General features: G+C 45.9%; 1 protein-coding gene across 3 annotated transcripts in view; it reads right to left on the minus strand.

Moving 5' to 3' along the window:
• Positions 1 to 11,888, minus strand: part of PCSK5 (proprotein convertase subtilisin/kexin type 5) — a 453,108-nt gene extending 441,220 nt beyond the window's left edge. For all 3 annotated transcript variants that reach the window (XM_057721743.1, XM_057721745.1, XM_057721744.1), the window contains exon 1: positions 11,567 to 11,888. In XM_057721743.1, coding sequence (XP_057577726.1) covers positions 11,567 to 11,758 — 192 coding nt within the window. In that variant the 5' untranslated portion in view covers positions 11,759 to 11,888. The remainder of the gene's footprint in view (positions 1 to 11,566) is intronic.
• Between the last annotated feature and the right edge of the window lie 450 nt (positions 11,889 to 12,338).

Genomic DNA, 12,338 nt, shown 5'->3' on the forward strand with positions numbered 1-12,338 from the left:
GGCCAGACTGTTTTCCAACAACGGTCACACCACCTTGCACGGCCACCAATAGTGTGTGAGGGTTCCAATTTCTCCACCTACTGGCCAACACTTGTGATGATCTGTCTTTCTGATTATAGCAATCCAAGTGAGTATGATGTGAATTAGTATCTCATCGTGGTTCTGATCTGCATTTCCCTAATGACTAATGATGTTGAGCATATTTTCATGTGCTTATTGGCCGTTTGTATATCTTCTTTGGAGACATGTTTATTCAGATCCTTTGTGCCCATTTTTAATTGGGTTATTTGTCTTTTTATTATTAAGTATAGGAGTTCTTTACACATTCTGGATACAAGTCTCTTGTCAGATGTGATTTGCAAATATTTTCTCCCATTCTGTTCTTGTCTTTTGACTTTCTTGATGGTGTCCTTCAACAACTATTTTTAAAATAAAACAATGAATAAAACTAATCCTTTAAGACAGAAAAAAACCAATGACCAGTTCATAAGTGTGTGGCAAATTAGTGGCAGGGCAGGACCTAGAGGAGAATTCAAGTCACCTGTTTTTGGCCTTGAGTTTTGTTTACTGGTTCTCAGCATTGTCCAGCTAGCCCAGAAGCAATGACATCATCCTACGATGAGTCAAAGAATGCAGCAGTTAGTAAATTGGCTCATGAGCACTAACCAAATGGAAAGATGCCCCAAGGTTAAAAAAATAAAGAGAAAAGGTTTTGCTGGGAGCTAAGCTGTAATAAATCTTAAGTGGCCTATAATTTAGTTTTCTCTTGAAAAACTCTGAAATTGATGAATGGGTCCCACACACACACACACAGGAAAAAAAATATATATATATGTTAGTTAAATGCAACTAGAATAGGCCCAAGATGAGTAAGCAGTAAACTTCTAAACCTGTAGTTACAGATATAGTCTTCCAAGATTAAAGGCCCCGAAATTGTCTTCCCTCCCTGCACTGCATTCAAACTCATGAGCACTGCCCAGTTTTATTATGGTTGAGAAACTTCAACTAGTGAAAACAAGGTACAAGCCTGGGAACATCGATATGGAGAGAACTGGTATATTTTTACAGCTGTAAGAGCTTCTCAGAGTAGAAAAATACCAGACCTTAAGTGCTTATTACAAAAATATCAGCCCTTAAGTACTTAGTATAAATATATATGAGATATATATATATGTGTATACACACACACACACACACACACACACACACTGGGAAAGGCAGCAGGGAAGGACCTGCTTTTAATAAATCTTAACCAGTTTCAATGCTGGCAGGGTATCCACAATGTAACTTTCCCAGGACAGAATTAACCGCTTAAATAATGCACAGAAGATTCAACCACAAACTTCATGGTTCTTTTGTGATGCTAACCCAAACCCAACAATCAGATTCGCATATAAATCCAAACAAGATTAATCTAATATTGTAGACATCAATCTATATACTATACAGAGAACAAGTTATAAATAATTTTAAAAACACATTTTAAAATATATTCATATTCTTACAAGGCAGTAAAGTTAGACTAAGAATATATAAAAGACATGTTCCGAACATAGCTTCATCATACTATTTTAAAATGTATGTAAAGGGCAGAATACATGATGTGAATAAATTATAGGTATAATTATTTATTATAATGGAAAGTAGGCTACATGACAACTTAAGGTAGAGGCAAACATAAAATGTGACATCATATATACCATTTTTAAATCATCTTTAAATATTATTTCTGGCTTCACAGTCCCTGTTTACCTTCTTCCCACTATATTTAGTGCTCAATACAATCTTCAGTTTTTAAATCAAATATGGGAAGGCTCATTTGGGAGTCGAAAGCAATCGCTCATGTGTCTGTCTTTATCCCTTAAGTTGATACAGGACCTGCAGAGCAAATAATAGTGCACAGATGTGTAAAGTAGAGATAATACCTAAATTTACCCAAGGAGAATTGAAGTGTGGGGCAGACTTCATGTTTATCTGCCTAGTGGGTATACCAGCACGAAATATTTATCTCATCCAAGCTGATAACCCTGCCAATATCCCAGCCTCACAGTTTCTTGATCCCATCCAGTCCACTGGCCTTCACCTGTTCTCTATCTGGTCAGTCCACCTTCGACCTTATCATCATGCTGAATAGCTCTAACCTATAGCTTCCAAAGAAAACTACCCTCTGGGATGGCTACCTCTTTCCACTTCTACCACTCTTATCAAACTGGCTTTCCATTTTTGTTTTGAACTGTAGCCTTTATACCTGCCCTATTCCTTTGGCTCACCAGTCCTATTTTGGCCCCACCACCTTTCTCAAAGCCTGGACACTGTGGTCTACCATTTCAAAGATGGGACCACTTTGTGTTCGAGAATCATTCATCCCCATACCCCCAGCTTCCCACAGTCTCTTGTTCCCTTCTCTCCCACTCCAGTACATTGTAACTCCCTGTTTTGTCTTTACCTAATCTCAGGGTCCTGAGCATTAGTGACAAAAGCACAAAACAATATAGATTGGCTCATTTTCTCACTCATTCACTTAACCACTACTTACTGAGCAATAACTATATACAAACAGCTATTGCCATCGCTATTTGGCAACTCTTCTCATAGGCATTGGTCATTAATTCTTATCCGAATTTTCTAACAATGCTCCAAAACACTGGAGCACCGAGCCCCCAATTTCACCCAGTTCCCGCTCTCTCTGCATGTGGCCTTCACCTCTGAACTGATAATGACATGCAGGCCATCATCCACACACGCTCACTTCCTTTCCTCCCCAACGTGAACTCCCTAAATCTCCATTCACCTTCATTCTTCTTTAGTCTCAATGTACCAATGTCCCTCTTCCTTTCCAAACCTATTCCTCTCTAGGTACACCCTTTACGCTTCCTGTCCCAAGTGCCCACTGTGCTTCTCCTATGCTACCCACTGTGCTAGGTGCTGGGGACTCAATAGGAATGAGGCACTGCCCTGCTTTCCCATCCAGTGGAAGAATAGGCATGCAGTTACACACTCACACGCAAACACATGCACAGATACACACTCAATCAGGGTGACCATATCATTTCTCTGCCAAAGTCAGACATGTTTGAAAGTGAAAGGGATATAAAAAATACTTAATGGAGGTGAGTTGATTTAGGGTAGGCATAAACCAGTGCTATCCCTGGCAAAATATGCCGTATGGTCACACTAATTATGACGTAGTACGGCACCTTTGATTATTCAGCCATTAAAATTTGTCTAAAATTATTTAGTAACATTGGAAAAGGCTCACAATACAACGTTAAGTGAGAACAGTATATAGAAACTGAGCATAACCTGGTTGAAAAAACAAGCCAGGGTAACTGACATCTACTGAGTACACTGTATGTGCCAGGCACCATTCTAACTACTTTCCACTAATTCTCACGACAATCCTATGGGGGAAGCACTATTAGATCTTTTCACACACGAATAAACTAAGGCACAGAGAGCTTAAGATGCTTGCCTAGGGTCCCCGGGCTAGGAAGTGGCAGTATTAGGATTCAAACCCTTTTGGTTCTGGACCTATGATACTAAGTACTCCAGGACACTGATGAGAAAGAGATGAAGGGAGATAATGTAGGTGGGCAGGCAGATGCGCAATGAAACACCCCCTCACTGTTCAACCAAGCAGTGGTGCTAAGAGTATGGTAACCTCCTTGTCCCCAACTCTTTAAGCCATGTTTCGGTTCTCATCTCCTAGATGCTCTCTACAGCACTTCTCTTTAGTGCGACCCTCGGTAGCTTTCTGACTCTGTGTCTCCAGGGCCTCCCCATCCCCTTCATCTACTCCCTTTATCCCTTGCCTTCTCCATGGAGACATTCCTTCAGGTTGTATTCTCAGCCTTCCTCTCTCTTTGTGCTTCAGCTCTTAGCATCCTATGCCCTTCCACAGTTTCATTTACATTGAGGTGCCTGAATGCCAGTCTTCACTTCTTTCCTGCCCTAAATTCTCTTCTTCCTACTGGACATTTCCATCTACATGACTCTCTATCTGCCAATAACACTAAGGCTGAACCCATCATGTGGTTCCCCGAAATGCTTCTGCGGACTGTCCTCATTCTACAGACAAGTCCCCCATTCTCCTGGTCCCCAGGCTATACACTTTGTTCTCTTCACCTTCTCCCTCCTCCTCATCCTCCACTTGCATGTGGTTACCAAGCCATGTTGAATCCACCTGTACAAGAGCTTCCAAATCTATTCTCTTTCCATTGTCACAGGTTCTGTGTTTGTTAACAATAACTTTTCCCGACACAATAGCCTCTCTGCCTTCTCCAGTTTGTTGTGCACACGGCTACCAGAGAACTCCTCCGAGGCAGGACTGAACCATACCACACTGCCCGTGACTCCATTAGTACTTGTCGTGCTTGACAGTAGTTATGGATAAATATGTCCTAGGTCCTTGAGAGCACAGAACATCTTATGGATTACATGGTGGACTCTCATGTGTGTTGAATCAGTAGGTTGTTGCCTCCTTCTCAGGGACCTTCAATATAATTCTTTATCATCCTTAATAATGTTGAAACTCCCTAGCCTAGCCATTTAAGGCCTTCTATAATCTGATTTGCAGTAGGTGGTTTTTTTGTTTTGTTTTTTTTTTCCTTGTCCTACATCTCCTTTCCCTTATTCTCGTAGTAGCATCCTCTTTTCTTTTAGGGAACTGTCTCTTCCCATTTGATGGGGTGCCCATCCAAGGTCAACATCCTCCTCACTTCAAGGGTGGACGTGTGACCCAAACGGACTCACCAAAACACCACCACCCCCATGAACAAAGTGACTGGCCTGTAAGTGGGGATATGACCCAATCAGAAATAACTGGAATCTTTCTCAGGGGTTAATTTCAATACCGGGTAAGAGAGGTACTAAGAATCAGAAGAGCTTTACTAATCTGTGGAAAGCGCCTGACTGAAAACGAAGCTAATACAGGAAACAACTGACATTAGCACTGCCTCTGGCTTTTCAGCTGGACAGACCTACAATCGCTTTTCTGAAACTCTCGAATCTAGATGTGCTGCAGCAATTCATAATTCCTCAGATAAGAAAAGTACAATGGGGCACATGCTGGAGCGTATCATACAGACCTCTATCTGCATCAAGAACAACATCCTCATAATCAAACTCAGTTGTAGATTTCTACAACCAAACAAATTAATGCCCTAATTAATGCCAGTGTAGGTCAGGATAGGTTTTTGCCATGAAAAAAGTACAGATCAGATAAGGTTTGGTTACAAAAAGGTTCAGCTTCTGCTTTCAGAACGGCACATAAAGAGGCATGCGGATCTGTTTAAACCAACAGAGTCACTGTTTCCTTATCTGCTTATCAGTTCTGTTTAAGCAGTATGAGTTGGGTTTTTGACACTTGTCAAAAGAGTCCCAACTGTATTCTTTATGGGCCTCTCTATATATTTCGGGGTTTTTCCCACTATTTTCCACTACTCTTCTATACATAACTCACATTTGAGTCAAATTTAAAAGACTATGTTTTGATTCTCTCTCAAAAAAAAAAAAAAAGAAAAAATCATACGACCTCCATGTTGCATATGTCTCATAAACCAAAGCTGCCCAGCCAGGAGATGGGGAACCTTAGCTGGTTGATGTTCTGGTCAGCTGTCCCAGCCCTACACCACTCTCCAAGGCTCTCGGGGCACACGCGCGCGTGCACGCACACGTGTGTGTGTGTGTGTGTGTGTGTGTGTGTGTGTGTGTGTGTGTGTGTATAAGTGCGGCTTTCCCTATCCTCTAACGGGAGAATCAGATGCCTCACTGACTCCTCCCCCTTTCTGCTTCCACCAGATCCCCAGGGGCAATCACCAGAACCTGGAAAATCACCAGAGCTCCACTACAGAAACCCCCAGTAACCCTGGCATCCTCTTGTTTTTCCTTTGAGCAGCCTTTGTATCTCCTTGAAGCCCTTATAGACCACATAATGCTTCCTATGTCTTGTTTGATTTATATATTCATGTTCATTACTAGGGCACTTGATAACACAGCAACCCTGCAAGATGAATGGAGCAGGTGTTAAGGTCCCCAACTTAAAAAATCAGGCACTGAGGATCAGGTTGGTAAATAAAAGGGAAAACCCTGGAGTTTCACTCAGACCTGACTCAGTCTGGTTTTCTTTCTGGACTCTTTTCCCCCCTAGGTTTAACCCAAGCTGAAGAGTTTATTGGCATGGATGGTTCCTTCTTGGTACACTTAGATGGAGAGATGTAATCTGTTGAACTAGTGAGAATGTTGCATGAGTAATTTCACTTTAAACTATGTGCAAATTTAACTTTGATAAAAATAAAAATTCATAGATATATACATACATATATACCTTATAGCATACATGAGTATCTATAAGCATTTATTTTTATCACCCAGGAAGCCAAAGTCGGCTTCTTTGTCATTTAATCCAACCTGAATTAGCCAAGTGATAAAGTCCCAAGGAGAGGGATGCCTGGAGATACTTCAGCCTTGGGGAAAACCCAGACGCTGCTTCACATAACTTGAACCGACAACACAAACACCCCTCCCTGCCCAGGGGATGTTTCTGGGTCAGGACTCCCTCCCTTAACCAAAGAGTCAGACATCACTGGACATTTTCCCAGGACACTACCCTGCTTCTCTGGCTGACCTTTAAGGTTAGGACCTCTGGATATAAACTCATGAAAGATAGCAATAAGGCAAATTCAGCTGCCTTGGGGCTCACAAAAATGCAGTGTTTCATTTCAAATAGAACCCGAAAATCCCAATGGCCACATACAAGCCATTCCTAGCCTATGAGGTTAAAGCAGCAGACCCACCATCATCAGGCCAAGCACTCTGAACTGCTTTTTCTCATGAAAGGTTCCCCCACTCATGAGAACTATGCATGTGAGAGTGGCCAGCAGAGGTCAGAGCTAAGGTTCTTGGGCGTGGAGGTCAGAGCTGAGGTTCTTGCTTGGTGCAAAGCCACATGCATCACACGGGAATCAACCTGGAACTCCCACATCCATTTACAAATGCCTAAAGATTTAACTAGGGGAGGACAGTCCATTTCCATACAACCCACCAGACTAGCTCCATCCCCTATTTCAAATGCCATCCATGAGCACCCAAACCTCACTCTCCACTGTTCATCAGCACTTGAAGCCTCCCACGTTACTCACAGGTCAAAACTAACCAAGAGAGTGGGAGGCCTTCAGGGCATTGCTAAACAAGGTTCTTTCTGCTAAAGCATCTCTTCCTGGAAAATGCTTCTTCTAACCTTCCTCATGTAAACCACATTCAGAATTAAAGGAAATATGAATTCAAATACAATCTATCATAATATACCAAGACAAGAAGCTTTAGAAAATAATCAGTCTTCGGATATTTTTTGTCCCTTTCTTCCATCTCCAGTGAGCTTATCCTACACTATTTAATGGACTACAACAAAGATCAACCAGGGAGAGGAGCACTGCCGTGGGAAATCACTCAGAATTGTTTATAGTTATTGTTTAGAACCCAATGGAAAACTATTTTTAAATTATTTTAAATTGTTAGTTGAAATGGAAAACCAGTTTGCCTGTCTACAAAGCTCTGATTTAGCTCTTTTGACTCAGTCATCAAAAATGCATTTTCCTGATCTTCAGTGTGTTGTATCTTCCATTATAAAAATGTCTTCCTTTCTCCATACCTAAATAAAGTCTGAATCTCACTTATTTCGGATTCAGATTCAACAAACCTTCCACAGCAAGCTTAACTATGTGCTGAGCGATGCAGAGTCGGCTCCCTCTATTATCTAGAGATTTATCCTTTTACAGATAAAGGAACAGGGGCTTCATTAAGTTCAGTGACTTCCCTGCTTTCCTGGACCTTGCGAGTGGCATCTGCAGAGTTTCCAAGTCTATGATCTCAATGGGAACACCAGGTAAAACAGTTTTCCCAGTACTGCTTGTGGCTGGCTTTATCTTTCTGGAATCTTGATCAAGATAAGTTACAAGGTTTGGGGAGAGGTTTTTGCTCCTGGTAATCTCTGTTTGGAATCAAGGATTATAAGCACCTCACAGAAGGATAAGTACAGCTGTTGCACACTGCAAACAACCTTTACAGGGGACCTGCTCCCTGGGTTCAAATAACCAGAAGTTAATTCCTCCTGGTTTGTAGAGTTTGTCCAAACAAAGATTCACAATTAACATTATGTCAGGTCTCATTCTTTTCTATCTTCTAACCATACACTGCTAGCTCAAAGGGTCAGAGCACACAATTAGGAAGGAAGAAAGAACTAGGCCCGTTCTTCCACCCCTGTGCAGGCCAACAGGCAGACGTACCTACCCTAAGCCACCGGGATACTGAGGTTGTACTAAATGTTAAGAGGGCTTGGAGTCAGGGCTTATAGAGGAAGAAAGGCAGGGCTTTCCAGAGCTGACAGTAATGCCTAGCAAAATATGATATATACTGACATGACAACTACTACTAATAATTATGGCATCATTTCAGAATTTGGGGGCATAACCATTCACAAATTATAAACATTATGTGAAAACCTACCAAAACAAGTGCTGTCTCTAAAACCAAAGATAAGAAAACCTTCGCTATTGTTCCCTTCCAGGAAGTCAGGCATGTCCTTTTTGCCTGTTGTTTGCTTACTGGCTCTTGTGCTACTCTCCACATCCTCTCTTTTGTGAACATGAGAAGTACACCTATTCTTTTCTGTAGAAATCTCCAGGCCAGAAATTTTACCTCTGGTGGCTTTTAAATGCTAAGATGCTATACAAAACATGACAATGAAATTCTGAATAGACAGTCAAAAACGTACCTTTACTGTGGTAGAAAGTCACAATCTTATTCACCTAAAATATTATACAGAAAGATATCAAAAATACTACCAGGATATTAAATAACTTTAGAAATAATAACAGGTCTCAGTTCCAAGCTGTGACACATGAGGTGGGACTCCAAGCCTGAATGGGTAAAAATAGGAGAGCATTCCAGAGATATTTGCAAATTAGTTTACTGCCCTCAACTGAACCACAGCTGGTTTACTGATGGAAGGAGAGAATAACAAAAGGATGGCTCTTACCGTGCAATGATATTGCAAGTGTGAACTCAATTTACCACCTGCAAGACTTAGCTTAGGGTTGCCCTCCTTTGATCTACAGAGGAAATGCTTTTACACTGTAAGAATAGCTGATCTTGTTACACTGGTGAGGGCATGAGTTCAAGGGGTCCTCTGTCACCTATGTAAGCACTGGTTTTCCTCACTGGCCTTGTAAAAACCACAATGAATCTTGTTTGGTGTTATTTGTATGTAAACTTCCTTAGGATTACCTTTTGAATGAAAATCCATGGATCTTCACTAGAAGGCCCTTTGTAAAAAGTGGGCAAGGTTGCAGGATACTGCAATGTTTGCTTATTCAACTGTCAGGTTCCGAAATGTGTAAGTTCTATTTAATGACTTTATTTTGGTACAGATCTTTCTGCTTTTGTAAATCCTGAAGCTTCTTATGTTCGAGAAGTCCAGGTCTGCTTGAACTAAGAATCTGTGAATTAAGACTGGATGTTTGCTTCCAGTCTACTGAGCCACTAAATCAGAACTCAGGGAAATAGGGATTTTACTTTCTTTCTCCTTCCCCCCAACCTCACAGGCATGCGTAGGCCTGGACCAGACAGTCCTGGATCTGAATCATGCCTTTGCCACTGTCTAGCTGGGTGACCCTGTGCGAATCAACTTCTCCCAAGTATCAGGTTCCCTGTTGCTGTATGTGAAGTAATATCCACCCAAAATGGTCATTTTGTGGATTATGAAATAAGTGCACGGTCAAGAAATATTCTTCCAAATATGCCTGTTTTACGAGAGATGCTCAATGTTAGCTGAACGTGAGTGATGCATCTGGAAAGATTATTAACATGACTACTTTTATCGTTAGCCTTGCCTGTTACATTTCCCGGTCCCATGAGGCACCCTACTTCAAGCTCACGTAAAAAGACTCAGTGTTTTTTTCCAGCGGAGAAAAAGATGCAGGTAGAATCCTAACAAGCCATTAGAATGAAACTCTCCTAAAGATGACAGGCACTCAGGCAAGAAAATCTGGCTAGCTGTCGCTTCCTTCCTTCCTGGTGTGTGTTGGGCTGGAGGACAGGAGACACAGACCATACCCCTTGCCCTGGTCTCAGCCCTACACAAGACTGGCCTCTATAGAACACGCCCTCCCACTGGACCCGCAAACAGCAGCCAGACCTCCCGCTCCCGTTCCTCCGAAGCCCCCAGTGCTCTTTCTAGATGCGGCAACAGCAGCTCTGCTTGCTCTCGCGTCCCACAGACAGCCGAGAGTCCCCTGCTGGAACACGTGTGTTCCTGGACATGGAGCTCGATAGCATCAGAAACCGTCTGTGCTCTCCTGCTCCAGCGGCCCCAGCCGGCACCCTCCTCTCCCCTCATCCTGGCAGGGCAGGCTAGGCGCGTGCAGCCTGAGCAGTCCCAGAAGCGCGTCTGCTGTGAGGGCGCCCCCATCACCATCGCCTCCCTCCCCCAGCAAAGTCTCGCCAGGGTCAGGCCAGGGCTCCCTCCTCGGGCTAGGCCGGGAGAAGCGAGTGGGAGGGATGTAAGGATGGGGGTGCAGTTTCTGGCACCCGCTTACACTGCCCTTTCCACCCCATTTCTTGCAGGAAAGAGAACTAGGAAGCCTAGACCGTGTGGAGGTATCTACAAACATGTTGCGCTTCCAATCATCCCCATAACACCATTCAATTTACGGTCCCCCAGCTAGCCAGCTCTGCCCAAAGCCCGCGAGCGGCACCCCACAAAAGCCCCGCACCCCGCTGCCTGCCCAACTCTCGCCCCAACGCGCCACCTCCGGGCCCTGCACATCCATCCGCGAGGGCAGACTTGCCGCTTTCCAAAGCAGAATCCGGTTAGTGGTCTCGGAAGTTCCCCACCTCCCCCTCCGACTCCCCATCTCGGAGCCCCCAGGCGGATCCAGCTCGAGAGGCAAAGAAGCCGGGAGGTCTCCCCCCAAACCACTGCTCACTCTGGGTCCGGCCCCCTCTTCTCCTCCTCCTCCTGTCTAGCTCCAGTCCCCGCGCCTCGGGCGCCTTCAGAGTCCAGCGGTTCTCTCTCCCCTAGAAAAGGAAACTTCTTTCTGGACTAAATTCAGGTCCGAGCAGGAAAGGCTTTCCCTTCCCCGCCTCCTCCTTACACCAGCTCTCAGAAGCCACAGGGAGCCGGCACCAGCGGCGCGCTTACACTCTGCCCCCCAACGAGCCCACTGTTCCCCAACTTTCCACTGCAAAAAGTCCGGTGGGGTCTGAAACCACCAGCGGGATGTGTACACTCGTGATTCTTCCAGAGATCCTACCTGTCCCTCGTGACTTGCAAGAAGCAAGTAAACAAAACACAAACCCTAGTAACTTTGGGGAGTGTGTGTGTGTGTGTATGTGTGAGAGAGAGCGAGAGAGCGCGCGCGCATCGCTCAAGAGTTAGGGCAACAGCTGCAAGAGCACATCTGGAAGAGGGGGAGGGGGATTGACGAGAAGGGGACAAGCGCGATGCCCCTCCCCACTCCACCCCGCCCTCTCAGCCTCAGGGCCGAGAGCCCGGCCGTCCAGGGGTTACCTGTCCTATGTTGATGAATCCGTACTTGCTGGCTATGCGGTTGGCCTCCGGGAAGCCGCCGGCGATTTTGACTGCCCAGTGGTTGGTGTAGACGCGCGTCCGGCACACGGGGAGCAGGCAGCCCCCGAGCAGCGCCAGCACGCACAGCAGGTCCAGCCGTCCCGGGCAGCAGCAGCGGCTCCCCCAGCCCATGGCCCCGGCGCTTCGCTGCTGCTTCACTCGTTCGCTCGCCTGCTCCGCGCGCAACTAACTTCCTCGGCCTGGGCCGCCCCGGCGCGCAGCCCCCGGCCGCCGCGGCTCGCAGCCCTGGGCGATCGGCAGGAGGCGGCGAGCCCCGGCAGGGAGCAGAGCAGCGAGCCTCGCGCCGACTCCTAGACCATCCCTGGGGCTCCGGGGACCTGTGCTCGCAGCTCTCCGGCCCGCAGGGCGGTCGGCCGGCGCTCCCCGGCTCGGGCGCAGGAGGCGGCTGAGTGGGGCGGGCGCCCTCCTGCAGCTGGGTCTCGCCGGGCTCGGCTCCCGGACTCTCCGACTCGCCCTCGCTCCTCCCGAGGCCCCCGAGCGCGGCGGAGGCAGCGGTGCAGGCAGCGGCGGGGCGCCCCCTCTGCCGGCCCGGGCTGCCAGCGCTCTCTAGCTCTCTCCCCGCGCTCCCTCCGGCTCCGAGCAGCGCGCCGGGAGTGTAAGTGGCAATGGCAGCAGCGCCCGCTCCGCATAAATGACTCCCCTCCCGCCCCGCTCAACACCCCTCCTTTCCCACATCCCCCTCCTCCTCTCC

The sequence above is a fragment of the Hippopotamus amphibius genome, chromosome 2, assembly GCF_030028045.1.
Source record: "Hippopotamus amphibius kiboko isolate mHipAmp2 chromosome 2, mHipAmp2.hap2, whole genome shotgun sequence".
Lineage (NCBI taxonomy): Eukaryota > Metazoa > Chordata > Mammalia > Artiodactyla > Hippopotamidae > Hippopotamus > Hippopotamus amphibius.